This window comes from Myodes glareolus, chromosome 5 (genome assembly GCF_982192425.1).
Source record: "Myodes glareolus chromosome 5, mMyoGla1.1, whole genome shotgun sequence".
Classification (NCBI taxonomy): Eukaryota; Metazoa; Chordata; class Mammalia; order Rodentia; family Cricetidae; genus Myodes; species Myodes glareolus.
The window spans coordinates 1988899-2014857 of record NC_142030.1 but is presented as its reverse complement, the minus strand read 5'-3'; the positions used below and the strand labels follow the sequence as shown (position 1 = coordinate 2014857).

Here is a 25959-nt window from a genome sequence, read left to right as displayed (position 1 = left end):
ACACAGCTCTCGGGGAGAAGCTGCTTGCCTGGAAATCCTCTGTTCAAGGTAACTGAACACCAAGGAAGGGGGTCTAACAACTATCAGCCAAGGAATCAAATCCCTACCCTATTATCCTCCCCTCTCAACATTCATTATTTAAAGGAAAATAGATATCAAAAGGGCTGCTTATAATAATGGTCTGTTCCTAACATTAACATTGGGTTAACAGGATTTAGTCTTCTGCACTTTGTCAAACATTCCCGGGGCAGAACTAGGTCATTTTACTTGTCCTAGAGTCAGGGCAAAGGCTAGAAAGTGCTTTAAAAGTGACCGTGTATGTTGATATGAAATGTCACAAACATTTGTGTGCTGGCCATGGTCCAGGCGCTAAACTGGGCACTTTCCCTCCCCCCACCCTTTCCTTTCCACCCCATTTCTTCTTTCCCTCCTTTTCCTTTTCTCTCATCTTTTCCTCCCCTTTCTTTGAGATAAGGTCACACTAAAAGCCTGGCCTTGAACTCACAGTTCTCTGGCCCAACCCCCCAAGTGCTGAGATTATAGGTGTCTGCCATCAGGCCTGGCTTAGATTAACTTCTTTGTCATTATTGATCATTTAAGTTTTTGGGGAGCAGTGTGTCTGGCGCTTGCCACACATATGGTTCCCATCAGAAAAGCGAGGGAAACAAGGCACAGTTACCAACTGTCTCAGCGTGCACAGTCACCCGTGGTGACCTCAGAGTGCACAATCGCCCGTGGTCTCAGTGTGCACAGTCACCCGTGGTCTCAGTGTGCACAGTCACCTGTGGTCTCAGTGTGCACAGTCACCCATGGACTCAGTGTGCACAGCCACCCGTGGTCTCAGTGTGTGCACAGCCACCCGTGGTCTCAGTGTGCACACTCACCCATGGTCTCAGTGTGCATAGTCGCCCGTGGTCTCAGTGTGTAGTTACCCACAGTCTCAGTGTGTAGTCACCCACGGTCTCAGTGTGTAGTCACCCATGGTCTCAGTGTGCACAGTCACCTGTGGTCTCAGTGTGAGGGCAGAGTTAGCCTCATCTTCATGTTCTAAAACAGTCATCAACAGAGCAGGAACCACGGCATCCATGGAACCTGATCCAGGGGGTTGAAATGAGTTGGGTGATTCATGTATCCAGGCACTTGGTTCCCAATGTATGTTGGCTGCACTACTTCTAGCTGTCCAGGTAGACCCAGCTGTCCATGAGCTCCTTCTGACTTGGATGGAATGAGTGAAGCCTCATAGAGAAAAATATGTACATTTTATTTGAGCACAACACAGAGCATAAAGCCTGAGGGTATGACGGCAAGAAACACAGACAGACAGAACAATGCACCTGACTTTCAGGGGAGACGAGGAAGCCAGAGGCAGGAGACCTGGCAGACATGAAAACAGTTCCCCACATTCTTCCTTAGTGCTGTGTGAGGTGTGTGGCTGGGAGAGAAGAACGTACAGTCCATGGTCTTGACTTTCTCTCCTCCACCATGGAGGATGGGCACAGCTGTGTGTCAGAGGCAGGGAGAACTCTGAAGTGTTCTGGGTCTCTGCGCAGTGAGAAGCTAGTCCTGGAGGGAAGGCCTAGAGTGGTGAGTGCCCCCAGGCCTCTGGGAGCAGCCTGGCATTCATGCGAAGAGGCAGGTGCTATGGTAATGAGCCCAGTCTGGCTGCAGGACCAGAGGGGCAGGAGTGAGGATGCAGAGCAGGGAGTCGGAGTCAGACTCCATATGGCTTTGCTTGGAGGAAGTGGCACAGCCTGGTCAGCCCATAAGCTTTTCACAACAAACAACACAGACCCAGATGAGCGCGCTATCTAGGGACACTGCACGGAGCCACTGCACGCAGGATGAGGGGACGTGTAATGGGAAGGCTGGGAGACCTGGAGGTTGGGATGCCACTGTCCTGCCCACAGCCTCAGGGAATGTTCATGCCTTGGGGCTCCTCTGTGACTTCCTCTGAGAGTCTGTCCTAGGCAGCATTAGGCTACTGTTTCAGACCAGACGCTGCTCCCGCCAGCCTGGCTCCACTGCTCTCCGTCCTCCTCCAGGCAGATGCCAGCTTAGAAAGGCAGGGGAGAGTCAGACGAGTCTCCTGGAAAGGGGAGCACTCTGGGTGAGGGGAAGCCCCTCCTTTAATCCTTCTAGACCTCAGTTCCCCTGTTCCCCAGCTTGGCATGCCAGCCCCAGACCTTACCTGAACACCTCATGGTCTCCTGGGATCACATGATGAGACACACCCCCGTTTGCCCGGCCCGGCAGTGGGAGTTGCCACCTGCTTTCACTGGTACCATAACCTCCGACTTGAAGTTCCTAGAAAGGAGACACAGTAGAGTCCTTGAATTATCTGAGGCAATAAGAAAAACAGTCGGTGTTCTTCACACCCACGACATCTGCCTTGCCATCCTTTTCTGAAGTTCTGGTGGCACAGGCCCTACTGTGAAGGCCTCCACGGCTCCCTTCTTCCTTCCTGCCCCAAACAGGGAAGTGCTGGCAGCTCAGAGAATCTAGCACCAGCACTTCCCATTTGCACATCTGCCTTTTCCTTTGTTCCTAATCCTTGGGATTAAATGCACCATGCATGTGAGACAAGTTCTCTATTATAGGGCCGAAGCCCAGCCTGTCTCGCTGCTAGATTGCAACAATACCTCTGGGATGCGTTTTATAGATGAGCAAACTTCAAGCCAGAGGTGAGACCTAACTGGTGTCTCTGGCTGGTGGCAGAAACTTCCCTTGCCTGGGCCCTGAGGTCCTTCCACCCTGTGACTGCTATTAGCGGGCCTGACTTCTGTGTTCATGTTCTTCAGCAAATGCTTCCTGCCCCTCCTGAAGCGGACGAGCAGGGTGAGGCTAACTGGCTGTGAGACTACGTACTGTTTTTTGTTGGCCTTTCTGAAGAGGGTGGGCTCGGAGCAGTAGGAGGACTTCCCCTTGTTCCCGATATTTAGACAGCTGGAGCAGCAGCCGCAGGGCCCAGTGGCTAGGGGGCCCTGTTGCATGGGCACTAGGCTACTGCTGATGCGCAGGGAGCCATTGACCAGACAGTTGAGTGAGCGGCCGCCAGGAGCTGAAGGCCGGGAGCTGTACGGGCAGGGCAGTCGGGTCAGTGCAGGAAGGGGTGTGCTTGGGTCCAGGATGGGGGCCTCTGTGATGGTACTGTCATGGGAGCTCGGTCTGGAAACTTCAGGAGCTGGGGATACAGGTGGCCTGTTCTCCACCTCTGGGCGGGCACTGGGGCCGTGCAGGTTCATGTGCAGTTTCCTCATGTGGTGCACCACTGCGGCCGCGTTGAAGGCTTGCTGAGGAGGCAGGGAGTGTCTGGTTCTGCTCTTGGGGCAGCTCCTGGGTTCCAGCTGCTCCCCGGGGCCTCTGGAAACCAATCTGCCCACGACCCAGCTCACAGAGGGCACAGGGCACTGCTGTTGCCTGGGAGAGGGATGCCCTAAGAAACCCGTCCTCCAACCCCAGGTGGTCCATCCTCCCGGAAACCCAGAAAACAGCATGCTCAGCCTCTGAGCACAGCTCACCCTCCACTTGCTCTTGGCAAAGTTCTTCTGAATCTGGAGACTGACAGATGGGTAGATGTCCCGGTGCAGGGCCGTGTTCCCGTCAATCCTGGCATGTAGGAGGGGACTTGACTACCAGGTGACCCTGACACTCAAGTCAGAAGTCAGGGCTCTGAGCATGCAGGACCAGGTTCAACTGGTAGGATATTCCAGGAGAAGAGTGATTCCAGCAGGAAAGAGCTCCTATATCTCCCTGGGCAGGTCTTAGGGGGCTTATGCTTCGGCAAAACAAAAGACTTTGAGAACAGTGTTGACAAACTGTGGTCTTGGGGGCTGTGTGCTCATCACCTGCAAGTGATGGGCAAGTGAGGGCCCACAGCTGTGAGCCCTGGCAGGCATTTCATGTGATTCTCAGCGGGCTGAGTAGGTGCCATCCATAGCAAAACCTCAACTGTACATCACAGAGTGCCCTGTCACTGCTCCTTCTGGCTCTTATCCTTTCTCAGAGGTCAGTCCGTGTGGGGACACCCTCTGCAAGACCACCTTAAGCAGGCCGTGCCTTGCTCTTCTCTTCGGCTTCTTAGTCACCTGTCTCTAAGTGTTCCTCAGGCACGTAACATGTGCACGAAACTGGTACAACCACCAGGGGACCGGAAATAAGTGAGAGAGATGGGGATATGGTTGCCAGGAGCCTCTACTCTAGCTGTGTGGGGTCTCGTGCCATGGGCTAGAAAACTTCACGGCGAGCCAGGTAATTAAAAGGAGAAATGGAAGGTCTGTGTGGACTGAGAAGTCGGGGCTTTGGTGCAGGGATCTGGATCCCACAGGAGGCATGGAAGTCAAGAGTGTTGGGAGCTGTGAATCCGCAGATCCTGAATTTCTGTTAAACAACTTGTTTTCCTCTGCTCTGAGACAGCCTGCAGCTGCTCTGAGCACGAGACCCTCAGGAGCTCAGGAGAGTGGTTTCTGGTGGGTTTGGCTGGGGTGTGTCTATCAGTTAAGGATCCCTATATAAGCAGCTCTGGTACACAATAAAGGGGGCATTCTTGGGGCATTTTGGCATCAAGGATGACCTGTATCTCTGTCTGTGTGTCTTTGTGTGTTTCAATCTCCAGCTTCTTGCCCGGTTCATGAACTGTATAGTAGCGCATGGAGCGCAGACGGCTGTGCTGCGCTACAAAGAGGAGGGGTATTTTCTGTGGTGATCAAAGGTGTGGAAAAGAACGAGCCTGAAGTGAGGGTACAGGGAAGCAGGAAGAGGGGTCTAGCTCTGAGGTCTCTCTGGATCAGAGATGGTTGACTAGAATCGTGGACACTGGAGAAAGAAGCCTGGATAAGATCAGAGAAAGCCTGGAGAGGCAAAGGACCTTGTCCTTGCTGGGGGAGGAGGTGGGAACAATTGTAAGGCCTTGAGCAGAGGACCAGGAGTAATATGAAAAGGCAGTGCCCCAAGATTTACCTGTCTTATCAAGTTACATCATGCACACACACACACACACACACACACACACACACACACACACACACACACACACACAACTATCTACAGAATTAGGGATTGACCTAGGCATGCCCTCTACCACTTAGCTACACCCCCAGAAACATGCCCCTTAGGACAGGTTGGATTTGTGATAGCTAGCAGTCAACATTGTACCATGTGGGAGCTGACACCTAGCCTGAAGACTGAACCCTTGACGTTGGTCTCTGAAAGTGATTAGAGCAGGTCACTGGCCCCTACAGGTCAGACTGGCCCCACCCAGTACCGTCTGCTGGCCCCTTGGGCCTGATGAACATGTGTGAGTTTCTTGGGTGCCTCAGCACTGGCCTTGATGTCTGGGAGATCTTGGGAGTTGTTGGGAACCAGGCGGAAGGAGACAGAGCCCACCCCACTTCTCACTCACCAGGGGTGCCTTAGGGCCTTCTCACAGGTGTACCGTTCATTTGGGTCCTTCTCCAGTAGATGGCAGATAAAATCCTTGGCTAAGGGGAATATCAGAGGCTCGGTTAAGGACCAGATTTCATGACTGATAGAAATTCACTTCCGGGCTGGTGGGTGGCAGTGAATGCATCTTTAGCTAATCTTGCAAAGAGGCGGTTTTAAGTCTTAAAGCAAGGAGAGGAAAAAAATCCAAACCACCTAACAGCCCACCACAAGCCACCGAGAAGAGAGCTCTAGGCAGCCTCACCCACACATACAGGGGAACCTTGCCAGTCACGTCACACCAATGTGCCTGAACACTGTGTGCATGCAATTGCCGGTAAACACGTGGGCTAAAATGTGAGTGCTAGCTTTTTCATCTCCTACTACCACGTACCAGGCCCTACAAGCATGCATGCCTCATTTCTCACATACAAAATGCATACTCCCTTCTTACGCACAACAGGCATACCACCTTCTCTCCTGCCCATCATGCATGCCCTGCCCTCTCTCCTGGCCAGCATCCATACCCTGCCCTTTCTCCTGGCCAGCATGCATGCTGCCTTCTTTCACACGAGGGTCTGTTCTGTCCTGTTACCTAACACCAGGTTGTGTCCCCTGCCTTTACCTTTCCTCTCTGCCGGACTTTCCGCTCTTGGCCTCTCACCTGACCCACACCCCTCCTCACCCTCTCCCTAGGCACTGTGCCTCCTTCTGGGAAAGCAAGAGGAGGGGTCCTAACTTCAAATGCTTCACCTTTGAACCAGTTAAAGACTCCTCTACTCTCTCTGGCAGCTTCTTCTGTATGAGCCCCAGGGACCGTCAACTCCATTAAGGTGTTTTTTTCTCTTGCAGCCTCTGCATTTCACACTCACCTGACTCAGAAATGTCATCCCAGAACGGAGACTCAAACTCATAGTAGCCTTCTTTGATCTTCTCAAAAAGTTTTGACTCCGTTTCTTCATAGAAAGGAGGATACCCACACAACCTGCAGGAAGACAGGAAGGGGAGAGTCAGCTAGACATTCTCTCTTCCCTGGACCAACTTCTCTTTCTTCCAGCCTCCCACTGCTCACATTCATAGTCAATGAGGATCTCAGACCAGCAGTGTGACTAGGAGCTTCATCATTTAGAACAGGAAGGACCCATAGAGCACACGCAGAGCCGAGGCCTGAAGAGGAGTCTCTGGAAGGACCCTGTGCAGGACATTTTTCCACTGAGCCCTTACTTCCTCTGGCTCGTGGGTGATTTCTACAGAACACCCTTAAGTAGAATGGGCAAGGATGTTTTGGTCTACTTTTTGAGACAAGGGTCTCATGTAGCCCAAGTTAATTTCAAACTTTCTATATAGCTAAGGATGACCTTCAACTTCCGCTTCTCCTGCCTCTATCTCCTGAGTACTAGGATCACACTTGTGTGCTACCACAATCAGGTTTTATTTTCCAAAAGGATGTTTTATTTTATATGCTTATCTGTGTCTGTGTGTCACACGCACACAGGTATGTGCAGAGGCCAGAAGAGGACATCAGATCCCCCTGGAGCTAGAGTTACTAGCCCGATGTGGGTTTTCTGAGAAAGCAACAAGTGCTCTTCCGAGATTTCTCTCTCTAGCCCACTTCTCTTCACTCAGTTTTATGCTGTGCTGTGATTGAACTCAGGGCTTCATGCACGTTAGGCAGGGCCTTTACCAACTGAGCTCCGTCCCCATGCCCCACCCAGCCTAAGGGGACAACTCAGGCAGATGTTATTTGAGTAAATGAGTTAGAGCATTATTTAACGGAATCCCAAGAGGCAAGTGTTGTTCCCTAAGAACAAAGCTGGCTGCTACAGTGGGGGAATGCTGGACGTGTGTGGGGTGGGGAGCCTTGGGAAGGCCAGGAAAGGGAGTGCCTAACGGTGTGTGGAGCAAAGGAAGTGCCTGGGAAGCTAGTTCATGATGCTGCCTTTGGCTGGTGTCACTGCTGGGTGTGGGGAGCGGAGAGGCTTCAGCCTGCTTGTTTCTGAGCCGTGACCTCTCATTTTCTGCTGGTTCTACGGAGTGGCTGGAATGCAACAGAGTCCCACAGAGCGGGGACTACAGAGCCTGGAATGAGAGTGGTCCAGGGGGCCGAAGAGTGAGTGCATGCTGGCTTCTGTCCATGGCTTAGAGTTTAGAGGACGTGTGTGTGTGTGTGTGTGTGTGTGTGTGTGTGTATGTGTGTACATAACTGAGCTTGTGTGTCTATGTGTGTTTGTACATAGTGAGCTTGTGTGTGTACATGAGTGAGCATGTGTGTGTACATAAATGAGCATGTGCGTGTACGTAAGTAGGAGTATGTGTGTATCTAAGTGAGCTTGTGTGTGTACATAAGTAGGAGTATGTGTGTACCTAAGTGAGCTTGTGTGTGTACATAAGTAGGAGTATGTGTGTACCTAAGTGAACTTGTGTGTGTACATAAGTAGGAGTATGTGTGTACATAAGTGAGCTTGTGTGTGTACATGAGTGAGCATGTGTGTGCACATAAGTAGGAGTATGTGTGTACATAAGTGAGCTTGTGTGTGTACATGAGTGAGCATGTGTGTGTACATAAGTAGGAGTATGTGTGTGCCTAAGTGAGCTTGTGTGTCTGTGTTTACACAAGCATACACAGATCCTGAGGGAAGAAGTGAGCAGACACTGAGACCGACACGGACGGCAGCTTTTACTCACAGTATGTACGTGATGACACCGATGGACCAGCAGTCCACAGCCTTACTGTAGGGCTTCTGGGCCAGCACTTCTGGAGCTGTAGGAAAACAATGGTAGGTTCAGGGCTAGGGACAAGAGAGGAGGCCAGAGACAGGAGTGGAGGACAGGAAAAGGGATGGGAGTGGGGGATGGGAGCATCTACTAAGGTAGGGAGCATCTGCGAGATTGAAAACTCCCCAAAGGCAGGGACTGTATCTCCCCACACAGATAGACTCTTCCGGAGAGGAGAGACCTGTTCCTCCATCAATCCGGGAGTCTCCATAAGCTGTGTACAACTCCTTCATCAGCCTGGAGGGCTCCAGCCTTGTCGCTCCCATCAGACTAAGTACTCTGTGAGAGGGCCTGTCTCTGTTCACATGGGTGACCCCCTGACAGCAACACCTGTCTCTTCTCACATGGGGGAATCTTCGGGATAAGGACCAGTCTCTGTCTTTGGAGCAAGGAGCTACAGGGTGGTATGGTCTCTCCTCCACTGCAACAGGAGCCTTGTGAAGCAGAGGCTCCATACTCTGGTCACCTCAGGAAGCTCCCAGAAAGTGGCAGAAACTTGCCCACCTATCTCTGGGCACCTGCCTAGGGCAGGAACTTGAGGACTTAGTAAGGCCATTGGCCATGCCTCCCTTGGATTGGGAGAGTCAGGCAGACAGAGCTGCCTTCTGAGGGCACCCCAGTACTGAGTTTAGTATCCATAGAATGCCACACCTTTAGGTGAGTGACTAACTCCCCATGGGGGCAAGCAAGTTCTTTCTGGGAGTCTGGGCTCCGACTTTCCCAAGTCCATCAGGGATTGCTGCCTAAATAGAGGGTATCTCCTCCTCCTCTCAGGTCCAAAGACTGAGATCATCAAGTGCCCTGCCAGTTCTTCTCTTTTCAGGAGTTCTGGGAGATGGAAGGGCACAATGTCCAGCTTCTCACACTTCTGTGTGCTTCCTAGAGTTACATGAGCTGCCCATACCCCTTGAGTCCAAACCCATCATCATGCAGATACAGACTCCTAGCAGTTGGGTCTTCTAGTGTAGGGGAAAAGGGGGTGAGTACTCCACCCCTTAGCTCTCTGCCGATCTCAGGTTGTGATGGTGGCAGCGTATGCCCAGAGGTACTGTTGAAAGGGGTCAGGGCAGGTTCTGCAGAGAGCAGAATTAGAGAGGCAAATGGACTGGCCAAGGGCTCAGTAGACAGTCCCCGGGGATGAACATGTCCCCACATAGTCACTTTTCTCTGTGAGTTATACCACAGTTGTGCTGGTTGACTTAACATAAGCTAGAGTTACTTAGGGAGAGGACACATCAGTTGAGGAGCTGCCTCCAGCAGATTGGCCTGTGGGTAGGGTGTATGGGGCATTCTATTGATTTAGGGTTGATGTGAGACGAGGAACCCAATCCATTATGGTCAGTGCCGCCCCGGGCAAGTGGTCCCGGGTAGTATAAAAAGCAGGCTGAGCAGGCCAGTCAACAGCACTCTTCTGCAGCCTCTGCTTCAGTTCCTGCCTCCAGGTTCCTGCCTTGAGCACCTGCCCTGACTTCTCTGGATGGGCCGTGTCAGGATGTGTAAGCCAAATGAAACTTTTCCTGTCTTAGGTTTGTTTCTGTCAGTGTTTTATCTTAGCTGCAGAGAAGAATAGAAATTGGTACCAGAAAAAGTGGGGGTATTGCTGTGACAGACTGATTGTGGGGTAGATTGTGGAGGGCTTCAGGGCATTGGGCTAGAAAAGACCATCAAATGCCCAGAGATTAATTAGCTATTATGGGACCTTAAAAGATAGGACCGTCAAGAGGTGTACAAATGATGGAGGCCTGATTTGTGAAACTTCAGGGAACTAAATACTATCAGGGCTGTGTGTGAGATATTTTGAATTAAGAATCCAAGGCATATGGTCAACTGGAGCTGAAAAATTAGCTGAGATTAGCAAGAGACCTGCATTACTGAGCTTAAATTCCCTGGGAACTGTTTCTTCAGGGTCAGCACACGATGTCTGGGACATCGGACCGCACGTCAAGGTGGTGGCAAAACTTGGCAAATAATGTAAAAGAGTCTGCCACATGTTCCTGATTTTGAAAGCATGAATGGATCACAGAGAGCAGCTCAGAATTGGCACTGCATGTCAGGGTTGGAGGGAGGAGAGGCTGAAGGTGCAGCTGCATTACAGTAGAGACCTCAGGATATTACAGATGCCGGGAGTGTGTGATGGCCACCAAGGATGGTATCAGGTATGGAGTACAGTTGGTTTGAGTCTGCGGAATGAACTGTGTGTGATGTGCATAGCAGAGCCAGGGAAATGAGCTGCCCAAGCCCATTGGAGCTAAGAAGGCAGTGAATCCCAAATGTCAACACTGATCTATTTACTTTGTTAGATTCTGGTTTTGTTTTGCTTTGATTGAAACTATGTTCTGATTCTCTCTTGGAGTCAGAAAGTATTCAACTTGTTTTGTATTTTACAGGAAGCTCAGTTAAGAGACTGGAAATTTTTTTAACAAGATGTTGAACTTTTAAAGTGTTGGAAATTTTAAAGGCTGCGTTTAGTGTGTTCTTAACATGTTATCTTGGGAACAAAGAAGAAAGTAAAGGTTACAGTTTAACAGTTCCATAGCTGTGTTTTAAACTGACACGGTATCAATGGTGCTGCTGAGTTTATGTCAACTTTGACACAAGCTAGAGCTATCTGGGAAGAAGGAACCTCAGTTAAGGAATTGTTGCCATCAGATTGGCCTGTGAGCAAGTCTATGGTATATTTTTCATACTTAATAATTGATTTGGGAGGACCTAGTCCTCTGTGGATTGTATCATCTCTGAGCAAGTGATTTGGGCTGTATAGGAAAGGGAGGGGAGCAAGCCATGGGGAGTAAGCCAGTAAGCAGCCTTCCTCCACGGCCTCTGCTTCACTTTCTGTTTCCTATTTCCTTCCTGAGTTCCCACTCTGACTTACCTACACGCTATAAGATATAAGACGAAATAACCCCTGTCCTCTTCTGGTCGCGATGTTTACCACACACAGCAATGAAAAGCAAGCTAGGACACTCGTGGTTGAACAGACACATGGCCAACTTCTGCAGTTCCTGGACTCACCCACATAGCCTGGGGTCCCACAGGCTGTGGACATGACTCCATTCTGCTCCATCTTAGATAGACCGAAGTCAGTGATCATGATCTTGGAGTTCTCCTCAGGGGTGAGGTACAGCAGGTTCTCGGGCTACAGAGGGAGAAGATACACAGCATATAAAGGAACCACTTGCATGGTCTTCCGGTCCTTCTTGATATGGGATTTCCTGGGCTACTAAGCCCTGGGCTCCCAATTCAGAGGCCACAACCCCTTTATCCATTCTTTTCCACCTTCCTCCTATCTGCACCTTTTCTCAGCATCCACGAACTCTATATCTTGTTTATGGTCCTGAATTTGCTCACCTCTCCCCACTCCCAGTGACTCTAAACTGCAGTTTGCAGGACCGAACCCTTGGCTAATTGTCTCTTATCTCCCAAAGCCTACTGTGGTGCCTGCTATGGTTTAGACCCTTAGTGAGTATTTGTTATGCCTGAATTTGACTGGCTGTGAGGTGTTTTGACATTTTAACGGGGAGAGCATTCAAAAGGCTCTTAAAAAGGCTAAGGCATAGCTGAACAATGATCATCTATGATCAGCATAAGGAATCTTAGTGCAGAAGCAGCCTTTTGAGTCCAGCCAGCCCAGCATTCCCTGAGAGTTCCCCAAGAGTCTGCTGCAGCACCATGAAGCTCACTCGGCTTTCCTGACGTGCATTTCCCACTCAGCACTCCTGCCCCATCACCTTGAGGTCTCTGTGGACGATGCCATTCTCATGGAGGTATTTCACTGCCGACAAGACCTGCTGGATGACCAGGCTGGCATCTTTCTCTGTGTACACACCACGCTCCAGGATCCGGTCAAAAAGCTCACCCCCAGAAACACTGTAGATACAAGAATCTGATTCCATATCAGGTCAACAGCAAGCGCCTTTCGTAGCCCTGGGCTGGAAACACGGGCAGACGCCCTGAATTGAGATGTGAGGGTGCAGAAAGGCACTCTTCTGCCTCAGAATATTCCCTCTGGGTGTTTAGGATGATCGCTAGGGACCATTTCTTTGGTTCAAGCATTGGTTGTTCTCTTTCTGGAAGCTTCTAGTATAATTCAAATGGCCTAGGTTAGAGTGCCTGGAAAAGCTTTGGATTCCTTTCTATGGGTACCAACTGCCCTTGCTTTCTTGGGACACAAGAAACCATTATAACACAGAGAGATGATCCAAAATTGGACAAAGTGTGAAAATGAGATTAATTATGCATACCTTTGTAACAAAACTTCCTTCCCCTTTAGGGAAACTGAGAAACCTATGGCTGCAGTTTCAGACAGGGACAAAGGAGTATTTCAAAACTTGAATGGTATGGGAAATGAAGATTTTGGAGCTTAAAAATCAAGCCTGACCCATCATTATCTTTAATATCATCTATACTATGTTTCTAGAAGTTTCTAGCCAGTACTCGAATGTGAGTGCTACAGAACTTGCTGCCTCCAGTGAAAGACTGTGTTTTCCTTGGGTATATTCTTAATATTTCTAGGTATCATGTTGAAACCTGACCCTCTGTAGTTCCAACAGCTCCACCCCTGCTGCCCCACAAAGCAGGTGCAACTCTCCTGTGTGGTGGTGACAGACACAGAGACCATTCTACAATTGTACAGAAGAATATACCACATAGCCTGCATGGAATGTAAGTAGATCTCTCCTGAGAGATTTGTTCTTTATACTGAACTGAAATCATCTCCCTAAGGTTTCTGCTCCTTACAATCACGTTACCCTAGAGTGACGTTGATATGTTTACTATTGAGTCCGTAGACATAGGCTCATTAAGGTGGTGCCAGAGGAGGGTTCTGGTGGCTCACATTATGCCTGGCATTTGCCTCTTCAGTGGCCAAGTGGTTGGGAAGTCTAAGAAGATTTGTGGGTCGCAAAGAGCACGCACAACTATTGTCTGCTCCTAGGAAATATCCCAACTGCAAGCCTGTGCTGGTACGAACCGGCTCGACAGTCAGCCCAGGGCAGCCCTGCAGCCCAGCACCAGAAGCACACTGACCCAGAACGACAGCAGTTCAGAGCCCTTGGAGCTTTCTTAACTTTATCTGACAGCCATTCTCCCCGACCCTCCTCCGTAAGGCCTCTTTAGGGGCGAGGGTCACCTTCACTTACAGCTGCATGACCAGGTAGTAGTGGGTGGTACTCTCGTAGATGTCCTCCAGGGTCACGATGTTTTCGTGCTTGATCCTGGAAAAGATTAGAATCCTGTGATAGGGAAGTGGTTCAGGTGGTCCAGACAAAGACGGCAGACTTAAACGCAAGTTTCTATCAGATGGTTTGGATGGAAATGTGTTAGAGGACCGGTTCTGAGAAGCCTTCTGGATGAGGCCAGCACAAAGCAGCTGTGGATGAAAGACCTGCCCTGTCTGTGGGCAGTACCATCCCAGGGGCTGGGGGTTCAGGCTGAGCAGCAGTATCCCTCCCTGACTTCCTGGCTGTGGGTGTGATGCGCATGGCCACCTGGTGTTCCTGCCTCTTCTTTTCCATAATGGACTAGATCCTTCAAACTGTGAGTCAAAGTAAACCCTTTTTTCTTTACATTTTAAACTAAAAAGTACATCTCTGTCATTTAGTTGTACCAGGATTAAAGGAAGGAAATGCAGGTGGCTCAGTGATTAAGGTGCTTGCTGCACAAATCTGCTGATGTGAGTCCAATCCCAGGGACCAATGTAAGGTTCCTCAGACCTCCACTGCCCGCCACGGCATGTGTGCCCACACATCATGTGCACATGCACAAATAATAGTAATAATAATTAACATAATCAATTTAAAAAATATTTTTAAAAATTAAAATGCATAAAATGCATAGTGTAGTACTTGGGAAAGATATAGCCAGTGGTAGATATCTAATTTAAGGTATCTTTACACCCCAGAGCTGGTACTATGGTCCCTAGAAGGACTCCACCGCCCTTAAAGGCCGGCAATGCTCATATTAACTTTCTTATGATTCATGCATCGAACTTATGTGTACTGAATATCAAGGCTGTTATACAGTGCAGGAAGAAAGATCATCAGAGTGTGCTTCCCCCGACCCTCCAGCCTAGGCTTTCTCATGCAGAGATAAGTGGACGTCTCCAGTACGTATGTTCCAATGGATTTCATCTTGCTTCCTTGAAGTTTATGCCTTTTGGTCTTTATTACAAGCAATAGTTTCACTTTCTACTTAGTGGGCACTTGGCTTAGTTTCAGGGTCATTTTGAAGTCTCTGCTCTGTGGTACTCTTGCTGGTGAACCCCTAACTCTCCGCACAATGCTGCCACTCATGCCTTCTACCCTGTGTAAACTTATGTGAAGGGTTTTATAGAGGGTCTCCCATCCTCACGGCTGGTTTCCTTACCCCACCCTCCTGCACGTCTAAGAGGGATGATTATTCATCTGATTCTGTCTCCTTGTTTGAAATCCATCCATCAGTCCTCTTTGTTCATATAATAAAGCCAGCATCCTTGATCCTCTGCAAACCTTGTTCCCGGTCCACACTCTATTCACACTGCCTGTCCTTGATGCTACCCACGCAAAGCTGTGGGGGTTCTAGTCCATCCTCTGTCCTCACACTTCCATGATTCTGCACAAATTCTTTCAATGCTCCTGCTTTTCCTTTCTGCGCTGCCTCCTTGCCCACAAAATTCCACTCGCTCATCAAAGTCTTTCTTCTTCGAAAATTGAAAACGTATGGAATCATTCACATTCATCAGGCATGTGGGCCAGCAAAAAAAACAAACCCGTCGCCTCCGTACCATACTCTCTGCTGGATTACAGCCAGTCAGGTGGGAGACAAGGTAATTATGGGTGCTTCTCCCCAGCTGGGCAATGTGGGCTTCTGGGCAATATCTGTCTCATCCAACAGTTCTGATCGTGTGTCAGTGCACCTGCCATGGCTTTCAGCATGCTGCAGGCGTCCCACAGGCTCACGGTAAGAGCCTCTCGGTGAACGCTGGCGATACGTCAGTGCAGCCCCAGGCAGTTTCCAGGACGCCTGTGGGTTCTCTCTGGATCAAACCGAGGCTAATTCTCAAGTCCCCGCTGCCTCTGCAGTTATCGATTCTTCCCGCTCTCAGTCATCAAGCAGGCTGTCTGAGCTACTCACTCTCTGACCTACATGTATGAGCAAGTGAGCCCACCAGTCAATTTGCTGGGCAAACAATTCCTCTGGCCCAGCTGCCTGTCTAACCTGACAATGGTTCAGAAGGCACGAGGCCCACAGGTGTGGCAACCCCGAGAGAAGGACAGTCAGAATCCCACAGCTGCACCTGCCCCCCGTCCCCCGCTGCCAGTCCTGGTGACTACTCACCTTTTCAACACAGCAATCTCGTTCTCTAGGCTGCTGTCCCGGAAGGCCGGTGACTTCTTGATGCACTTCAGGGCAAAAAGTTTCCCGGTCACTCTCTGCTTCACCAGGAACACCTCTGAGAAGGCTCCTCTGTGGGGAAGAGGCCAAGACAGAGAATGTGGCTCTGGCTGATAGAGAGCGTGCCTGAAGCCAAGGGGGAAGGACGAAGAGGAACATGTGGGTGACAAGTTTCCTTTGTCACCATGGACTCAGAGGAGCGGCATGCCCGTGACCTATCGTCTGACGTGCCAGTGTACTCTTTGCTTTGAAGATGGCTTGAGATAAATGAGGGGACTAGGTGGCTGCTGTTCCCTGTGTCCTCCCCACAGACTGCTTCATCTGTGGACATTTCTCCCTATGGCAAACCCCACTGAGGCTTGGCAGAGCCGATTCACTCCCCATCAAGATGGTGCACTGTGGCCAGTAGTGCTCGTGGGAGGCCAGACTCACATGCAGTGAGAGAAGAAAGACTCATGGATACGTTTAATTGGTCTTTATTTATTAATTATTTAATTTAACTTTATGGGGTCTTACTACCTTAAGACAGCTTTCAAACTCCTGGGATCATGTGATCCTCTTGCCTCCACTTCCCCAATAGCTGGGTCTAGAGGTGTGTTTTATCAATGCACTGCTGGTAATCACCCCAGTTCTGTCCTCAGAAGACAAGGAGGGTGACTACCTACTCCTTCCATCTAGGAGTCTCTACAGATGCTGGGGCACGATGGTTGGAACCCAGTAGGATTTGACAGGCTTCAGGGGTGAAGGGCCCCCGAGATCAGCCATCAGAACCTCAGCTAACAGGTAAGCTAGGGTCGGAAGCTGGGGCTTGACGACTCATGTTAGGATCTTAGCTTTTGAGGTACGTGCTGAGCCACTCATAGCTGTGCTGGGCTGTCGGGGAATGAGGACAGGAGAAACCCGGACATGTCCAGGACAGACCCATTTCTTCTCCTGCTGTGTTTGACTTTCTGATGGATGAACCTGCAGGCGTGGGGCTGGAGGATACGGGGCTGACTAGCAGTGACGCGCTAACAGTTGGATCTACGTGGAAGGGTTTGAGTCTATTTCACCTTTTCCTTATGTCCAAACTCCTGTGAAAGCTGGGGCCATAGCTCTGACATGGCTCCCGAGTCCCTCTAGGTTTGCACAGGGCTGCGGGGGGGGGCGGGGGTTCTCTGATTACCAGGAGGAAGGACATATCTGCCTCTGGGGTGTCTCCTAGGAGACAGAGACACAGCAGCTCTCGTCAAGCTGGACTTCTTGCTCTCCTTGAGTTTATGGCTGGTTAGCAAATCATTTCGCTTCACATGTGAGCCTTGTCTCTCTTCTGCCAGTCACCACTTTCCAGCCACCCCCCCCCCCATATTGACAGGGTCCTTGAAGGAAGGTCAGGGCTCTGACAAGCAGCACTGCCTCTGTGTCCCCCTGTGCACGCAGTCGGGTACCTCCCTGTGTAGGGACAGCCTGAGTCTCTTCCCAGTGGTGCCTGGTGCCTGTCTGTCTACAGAAAGAATGGCCATCTCTCACTGTCTGAGGTCATGGTCTCCTGGCCAGGGCAGGGTGAAGCGACGCTTAGCCAACACTGGCTAGAAAGCTTGCTAGAGGGGGCAGCCTGTGGACTCCTCGCTTGCCTGGGCCCAATTATCCCTGTCTCATTAGCTGACCAGCTGGGGTTCTGAAGAGGCGAAAACTGGTGGCTGGAGCTGCTGGCTGGCCTACATCAGAACCCGTGACCTCCTGGGGACAGGCAGGACTGAGTGGCCAGTCTCCTCCAGACAAGCAGCCTCATATGGAGTCATCCAGCCATGTGATTGCCGTCGAGGGGGCCGGCCCAAACACCGTGGGCTCCCGCATTTGTAAAGCACTGGAATAAGGAGAAGAGGAAGGGCAAAGGGGAAGTGATGGGGTGAGCAACCCACCTTCTCTCTGGGAGTCTGTTAGGAGCCACTGGGGTGGCTCAGGAGAGAGAATCTGGGGCAGGGGTTGGTGTCTCCTGGGAGCTCTAGGGCATTAAAGTAACAGGTACCTTTTCTGCCACTCTAACCCCAGTGCTATAACATGCTGTCCAAGTCTCTCAGTGCAAATTGGGAGCGAGTTCCAGGGGCTAACCTCCCCCGGCAGGCAGCCCAGCCCCAGGACTTACGATCCTAGCACTTCCATGAATATGAAGGTTTTCCTGATATTGGTGGTCTGTTTCTTCCAGGAACCACAGTCGTCTTCGTCCTCCTCCTCCTTCCGCCCCATCCCCTCCAGAGCTGAAGCTGCCTGGGAAGCTTTGTGGGAGGCAGGAAAGCAAGACAAGGCCTGGTCAAAGCGTTTCTCAAATAAGACAGAACAGGTTGCGAGAGAATCTAAAACACCCAGATGGCGACGTAATGGCCAGAAGGAAAGACTGGGAACAGAACCTGGGAAAACGTCAAAAATAAGAGCATTCTCCCACTGGCCTTCTAAAACTGCTAGCACAACTCCGGTGAATGGCGGCTCTGTATCTGCTCACTAGACACAGTAGGGTGTAGACTGAGGGTCGAGACCCGACGTCAATCTGCGCCGTTAGTGAAGGTGCACAGCGTTAGTGGAGGTGCACAGCGTTAGTGGAGGTGCACAGCGTTAGTGAAGGTGCACAGCGTTAGTGAAGGTGCACAGTGTTAGTGAAGGTGCACAGTGTTAGTGAGGGTGCACAGCGTTAGTGAGGGTGCACAGCGTTAGTGAGGGTGCACAGCGTTAGTGGAGGTGCAGTGTTCGTGGAGGTGCACAGTGTTAGTGAAGGTGCACAGCGTTAGTGAAGGTGCACAGCGTTAGTGAAGGTGCACAGTGTTAATGAGGGTGCACAACGTTAGTGAAGGTGCACAGCGTTAGTGAGGGTGCACAGTGTTAGTGAAGGTGCACAGCATTAGTGAAGGTGGGCAGCGTTAGTGAAGGTGCACAGTGTTAGTGGAGGTGCACAGTGTTAGTGAAGGTGCACAGCATTAGTGAAGGTGCTTAGCATTAGTGAAGGTGCACAGCGTTAGTGAAGGTGCACAGCGTTAGTGAAGGTGCACAACGTATAGACTGACATGGTGCACCTAGTCCTTGGGCATCTGAGCTAATCTCGGGAACTTCCTGTTTATTCAGTCTCTGGAGTCAACCTGGCTCCTTCCCCCATCTTGCTCCTACCTGGAGCAGCTTCTGTGAAGGAGCCGTGTGTTTTCCCTGCCACCCCTACAGCCTGCACATGCATGGAGCTGGGTGGATTTTTGTTAGCATCTGAACAGAAGCCTGTCCTCACTGTGCATCGGAGCTCTGGGGCTGCACACATGAATGTAGCACTGGTGATGTTCTAATAGGTATATAGGTAGCAGCAGAAAAGCTGGACCACGCCCTCCTTCCTGGGGCAGCCAGGTGATGAGTCAGTCAGCAAACACCTGTAACGATGGCTAAGTGACACGAGACTTGGTGGGTAACAGAGACAAAGAAAGGGTCTTCAGATAAGGATGGTGGAGGCATTGTAAGCAGCTGAGACCTGAAGCCGGCAAAGGAGTCAAACAAACAAAACCTGCACAGAGCTGCTAACCTACAGAAAAATAGGGCTTGGGGTTCCCAAAGCAGGGAAGCCAGGACGGTGGAGTGCACGGCTACTGAGTCCCAGTGATAAGAGGGACACCACTTCAGCCAACACCCTCTACCCTTGAACCTGACAGAGAAGTAGGAAAATATATCCTGTGGTTACTCCTTTTAGGCAGTGACTCTGATCCCACTTTAAAACAAAAACGAATGCCTGTAAAAATCCCCGAGGCCTTTTAGAAGGCTGTGGAGATAGCGCAGCCAATAAAGTGCTCATTTGAAAGTTGGAGGACATGAGTTTGTGCTCTAGGAACAGTTGAACATAGTAACACATGCGTGTAACTCTAGCATGTGCTGGAGGGGACGGGAGGTGGGGACAGGTGAATCTCCTGGGTTCACTGCTAGGCCAGTCTGTTCTCCTCATTGAGGTCTCAAAAACAACAACAACAACAACAACACAGCAGCAGCAGCATCTGAGGAATGGCAGCTAAAGCTGTCCTCTGGCCTTTACACACACGCAAATTCGTGTGTACTCACACATGCTTGCATATGCACAACATGCTTTTGCTTCTGCAACTTTACGTTAGGTAAACAACACTGGTTTGAATCCTAGGTTCGAATTCCCTCTCTATTAACTTCTTGGCCTGGGTGGGACAGGTGTCCAGAGGATTATGGGTAGTGGGCAGCCTGAGCTTGATGCCTTTGCATATTACAAACCCCAAATCTCTCGGGAGCCTTGGTGTGTGTGGATGCCTGGACCCCACCTACCGGGCAGCCAGGAAAGGAAGGGGACAGTTGTAGCTGAGCTGTGCATGGCAGTATTGTCAAGCTTATGGCTGGGCTGGCTAGTACCCAGGGATAGCGTCCTATTGGGTAACACCCCTTGGTGGGTGGTCTTGAAGAAGGCAGCAGCTAGGGTAAGGGGTGAGTGTCTAAATGAGCAGAATAGACAAGGTTGGTTTGCACACCTCCCTTTGGGTTTCTCCCCTCCACAGAATAGGACTGGAGCTGCTCTGGGTGAGAAGCTGAATGAAGAACAGGAGCCTGGGGACCTTGGCTGTGCACACCACTCCCCCTTCAGGACCCGTGGAGAATGACTGCCTGCTCTGCAGGAGGCTCCCAGGCCTCATTAGCTGATCTGTGCTCAATGTTCCTTCCTTCCCGTTGCTCCTAAATAGCTTTAAAAACATAGTATTCTTAGCTGAGGAGAAGCCGTAGAAAACATCTTTCCCGCCCACCCCTCCTCCCAAACAACGAGTCCTAACAATTTAGCTTCATCATCTGTGTGAAATACTCAGGGCTCAGATCTGAACCCCACACCTTCTAGGGCTGGTCTCCCACAATCCTTCATGCCACAGAGACCTTGTGGGGAGGAGGCCCCGGTAGGGTGGTCCCAGGAAGGGAGAGAGGGGCTCACCCACCCTGATACTTTCTGCTCCGGGCTCTCCCGCCTCTTCTCCCCCTGAGCTCTGATATTATTCGCTTTGCTTCCAAGGCACCATTGCCTCACACAATTTCTCATAACAACTGCCATTGGGTTTTAGAGATTAGGAGCAGTGCCCACAAACTCCTCTGGAGCTTATGACCAATTTCACCTCTATAGAGACTTTCATGAGACATCCCCCATGTTGGTATGTGTGCCTGGCTTATGTCCCTCACTCCTCAACAAAGTGAGATCTTGTGAGCATTCTGTAACAAAGACTCCTGGCAAAGAAAAATGACTGTGTTCTTATAAAACCATCTCTGAATTATGAGGTAACACCCTTTCATTCAGCGAGCATTTATTAAGTACTTCCTGTATACATACCCAGGACTGAATACAGGTATTTCTGTGACGCAAGCCTGGCCCTGGAAGCACTTGCAATCTAGTCAGAAAGAATGGATGCAGGTCTGTATCTATGTAACTGGAGGCAATGTGCCCCAAGAACAAGCATTCCCAACACGCGGTTCCCATGACTGAGCCTGGTGCACACAGGAGGTCCAGCTAGTCTGAGTCCCTGGGAAGTGGGATGGTTTCAGGTAGGAGCTAGGCTTAACATGGGTATGGATGGTAGATGGGTATACTTTTGCCCTACAGAGCATGGCACTCCACTCCACTGCAGCCCTTGATATGAAGTCCTGTCTGAGGCACAGAGAGGGAGGCAAAATGGTGGCAGAAAGCCAGGTTGCCCTGCATCTTGTCGTTGCCCTGGCATCAGAAGGATGGGGTCTGAATCCAGTCCCGAGTCTCTGGGACACTAAGTCAGGTCACTTCTTCCCCAGTTCTTCTCTCCTGCAAGGCACTGTGTGTTTGGCCACCCTGTTTTAGGCAATCATCCTCTCTAGAAATAACCCCGAAGAGATGAAGGCTTGGTCTTGCTGTAGCTTTGGTCTTTCTTAGCCTCTTGGGGTCCTTTAAGTTTCTAGCAAGGGAGGAGTCAGAGGGGACACTTCTTCCCAGAGGACATGCAGGACAACTCCAGTCATGGCATGTATGAGCCCTTCCCGTGCTTCTGGGACAGACTCTCTAACCCGTGTTGGCAGCCAGCCTGGCCATTGATGAGATGTGGCTGAGAGAGGCTGGGCACGAGTCCAGCAGGCAACAGGCCTGACCATGGTGTCCCATGGGGCTCGCTATCCTCTCCTTCCGGTTCCACTGGGTCAGGGCTCACACCAAAGCCAGAAGGAACGCTGGAAGATGAGGTACATCCGCAAGGTACTCCTCACTGCTTTCACTAAGCTCACATATGTTAGGCCACATCATGACTCTTTCTTCTATTCCCTTGTTTGATGTGTCTATTTGGGACCATTTCTGGAGTCAGTGTTGCTCTGTTAGCATCCTGGAATTGTTTTGGAACCTGAAGGCACTGGACCCAAACCCGTTCCCTCCACCTCATGCACACAATGCAGGGGTGTCATGGTGCCTCTCAGCTCTCCTACACACACCAGAAGCGTGAGGGCAGAGTCAGAGGATCTTTAGTGTGCCATCTCTGTTGTTCTGAATCTGCGGATAATGGCTCTCAGTTCTGCCCACAGAGGATCCACTGCTGTACTTCCAGCACGCCCGCCTGCAGCTTCTCGGCAAGGCATTGCCTCACTAGCTCTCGCTGATCCTAAATGAATCAGGGCACTCCGAGATTTATTTTTCTTTTCTGGTGCTGGGGATCAAGTCCTTCCAGAGCCTCCCACACTATGCAAGCGCTCTACCCTAGAACTCTACCCCCAATTACCCAAGATTTCTTAGTTCTCCTCTCCTGGACTGCTGGAATCATGGCCTCTTGGGCCTGTGGGTGCTGGGAGGGAGGTTATCAGGTGGGTCATCTTTAATGAGAATGTGTGCCCTGCCTCCAAGCAGAGTCACAGACAGAGCGACCCGACTCCGGTCCAGAGGGTGAAAGCTGGGAGATTTTCCTGACCTGGTACTACAGTTTCCAAAATTCTGACCTGCACCAGACTTTATTGTCCTCTGCAATACAGAGTCTGGATTGAGAACACACTGAAAGCTCCCGTTGTGGTTTGGTGCTCCCTGAGAAAAGATGACTTTGCTGTTCTGTGGCTGCCTGTAGAGCCTCGGTCCACACCAGCTCCCGAAAGGCTCTGAGGACAACTACAGACACTTGCTTACTATGGTCTCCGCTAGCTGTCCCCACATTTCCTTGATGATATGCTTTCTTAATGCCCATCAGCGACAGGCACGTGGGGAAGCTCATGAGGAGCCTCGGCTCACACAGGTGAGCCCATCTCCAATACTATTTTTACTTCATTTCTTTGAGGAGTACATGAAATTCGCAGCAGCCCATAGCCATCCATTACAGTCCTGCCCATTCTTGGAGTGTCACAGGCACATGGTGATGTCCATACAGCTGACACAAATTGTGTCTAGCTCACAGGTTATGGGACCCCAGAGCCCCGCGTCTGGGGAGGAACACCTAGGCCCACTCTGCTTGTTCTCAACCCTGTTACCAGCTCCCCATGCCAATTTCTGCTCACAAAACAGCTGAAGAAGGTGTTCAGGTGGCCCAAAGTTTACTTTCATGGAAAACCCACATTTCCACATTTTAGCTCAACCAAATCATCTTATTGCTTGACAAGTTGGCTTAAGGTTAGGAGTGCACATCTCAGAGCAGAAGTAAGAGTCCTCTCCATGGCTTGCCCCAGTGACCAAGAGGCTGGGACACAGTGACAGCCAGTAGCTGCTTAGCCTTAACCACACTGGCCTTCTCAGCTTTGTCTGCAGAATGGAACTAGCTCTCTTCGGTCTATTCCTTGGGATGTCTATGAGATCAGAGGCATCAGAAGGCACGTGCATGCTCTCCAGCACGCATGACATACCCACAGTATGGTACATGAGCTGAACACCAAGCGGTGGGAAAAGCAGGGTCTGTCGGTGATGTTTTACCTACTGGTAAATATCCCGGTGGGGATGGGCAGGACAGGAGATGTGGAGCTACTGCCCCTGAGCCACTTTTGCTCTCCCAGGCCTCTCAGAATGTGAGCACCCATCTCCCTGGGGTTCTGGAAGGCTAGGAGACAGACCACTTCCACACCGTACAGCCCCAAGTGTGAACCCCATATCCCACCTGGTGTTCAGCTGAGAAACTAGGTGTCTACCTCAACAGGAGGAAAACAAGCCTGGGTATGTCTCTCCATGTGCCATGTGCGGCTGTCCTTAAGAGTTAATGAGCATCATTTGTGTGTCTTTGTGCCACACATTGATGGCTACGATGCCTAACACACGCACACAGGAGGTGCTTCCGCCATGCAGGCCTGGGACTCATTACTAGTAAATATCACAACCAGGTACTTTGCTGGAGCTCTCAGAAGGGACAACACGAATTCATACGGAAGAAGTCAGAGGACAGACAGGCTGAGCTCAGGAAACTGCACTAGGAAGCATGGAGTGACAAACCTTCCCTCTGGGGACACAGCTTTGATCCTCACAGGCAGGCTGTGCAACACTTCCCCCATCGCTACTTTCTGTCTGGCAGCTGCTTTGCCCCAGCCCCCTTGCCATTGACCATGGCGGGCGGCCTGCCTGCAATCGTAGAGGCAGCCACTGTCTTTCCTCAGACTCCACTGCCCCTCCTCCCATTCATGCTCATTCACTCCCGGCTCTGGCATGCTGCAGCGGCTGGGTGCCGTCACTCGTCACTCACACGCACTCCGTGTGGCAGTTTATTTCTGGCTCTGTGTGTGTGTGTGTGTGTGTGTGTGTGTGTGGTTTGGGGGAGAAGAGCCTTCCTTTCAGAGAGAGACATTTTCTTTTCCTTGTAGCCAGAGTTGCTCCCAGGCCTTGTGGAATAAGGGGGGCAAGAACTGAGCCCCTGGACAGAGCAGTGCTAAGCATTTTGCAGACGTGATCCCTCTTGTGGTTTCCCTGCCACTTTTCAAAGTGACACCGTTTTGTAGCTGAGATTCTGATGGAGAATGGTGTTGCAGGAAAAAATGCCATGCCCTGAATCAAGCAGACAGTGTGTGACCGTGTCGGTCTGGGAGTCCAGTTCTAAGGTTTCGGCCAGTCCAGTGTCCTTGTCTGTATATCACGGGACCTGTTGCCTCCTCTCTGGAGGTGGCTGCTGGGATGTCACTCATATCCACCTTCTTCCTTATGATACTGTCATGCTGCAAAGCACCTGACTTATTCCTGGGAGGCAGCACATGGCTTCAGTGATCTGGGAAAGAATTATACCCAACATCCTGTAGTGCTTCAATTCCTCGTTGTTGAAGCCGGGGTACTGCTCCAGGCTCCAGCTTAAACCTACACTTCCTCAGACCTCAGTCATTCCCAAAGTTTTCCTCATCTTTCTAAACAGGACTCTTACACACACACACACACACACACACACACACACACACACACACACACACCATGGCCGGGGTTCATGAAATGGACCGGGGTTCAAATGCTACCAGCACATAAGGGATGCCGGTGGTAGCTGACTTTATAGCAGGGGATCCTCTTATCCCTCTGAGAACCAGTGGCCCCAACTATATGCTAAATGGGGACCCATCTAGCCCACCTCCGGATAAATTAAAAGCCCATTGCCAACTATGAAGTGCAGCGGTATCAGCTATTACTAAGCACTTTGTACCCTGGTCTGTTTCAGATATGGGTCTCATCTTTATGCCTGGTTTAGCTCAGGTCCATAGGAATGATGGCTCCATTCTGCCTGTGGTCTGTGATCCGTGATCTGAAAAAGATTCTCTCCTTACCCGAGATGGAACCTGCTGGACCCTCTTGACCCGACTCAGAGATTTTTCTCATGATCAGTTCTCTGTTTCCAGAGCAGGAGGCCGGCCGGGCTCACACTGCAGCTGGTCCTGCAGCCACCTCCACTAGCCTCAGGGTTAATGTTGTGCGTCAAACTTACGTGGAGGGAGGGTGGGTGGTGAATTCAGACCTACTCTGAGCACCCCACAGAGCCACGCTAGGGAAGTTTAAAGATTCCGGGAGCAGACGAGCCCCTGGGGAAGGTGAAGGAGCTGGGTTATGACTGACAGATTTAGCAGTTGAGCCCATGTCCTGCATCTTAATGCAGCAGCTTTGGCCCTGGGGTGGGAAGCTGAGTCCTACAGGGACCCTGCTGCTGCAGGGCCTGAGGCCATCTTTTCCCTGGAGTAGGAAGAAGAATAGCCACAGGCTATTATCAACGGCCTTTGTACCCACAAGCTATGCACCCCAAGCAAGGATGCTGGTGTGGGCGGGGTGAGCCTTCTCTTTTGATAGATGGGGTAGGTCCCAGAGGTGAAGGAATGAAAGGTGAACTGGAAGAGGGGTGCTAGGGAGCTGTCATTCCGATGCCCCTCATCCAACCCCACTAGCCAGAAGCTCACTGAACTGGACACAAAAGCTCCCCTATTTCTCTCCCTGCCGGTAAGTACAGAAGGTTCCCC

At 50.8% G+C, this 25959-nt stretch overlaps 1 protein-coding gene across 1 annotated transcript; it reads right to left on the bottom strand.

The window, feature by feature from the left end:
- Nucleotides 1-1240: 1240 nt before the first annotated feature.
- Nucleotides 1241-25406, bottom strand: Camk1g (calcium/calmodulin dependent protein kinase IG). The gene is made up of 13 exons (XM_085687503.2): nucleotides 25279-25406; nucleotides 17690-17819; nucleotides 15508-15636; nucleotides 13332-13406; nucleotides 11922-12060; nucleotides 11206-11329; nucleotides 8104-8179; nucleotides 6291-6403; nucleotides 5399-5477; nucleotides 3519-3606; nucleotides 2866-3290; nucleotides 2189-2304; nucleotides 1241-2086 (listed from the first exon to the last, which is right to left on the bottom strand). The coding sequence occupies exons 1-12, from the start codon at nucleotides 25328-25330 to the stop codon at nucleotides 2214-2216; spliced, it is 1521 nt and encodes a 506-aa protein (XP_085543629.1). The 5' UTR covers nucleotides 25331-25406; the 3' UTR covers nucleotides 1241-2086; nucleotides 2189-2213.
- Nucleotides 25407-25959: the final 553 nt, after the last annotated feature.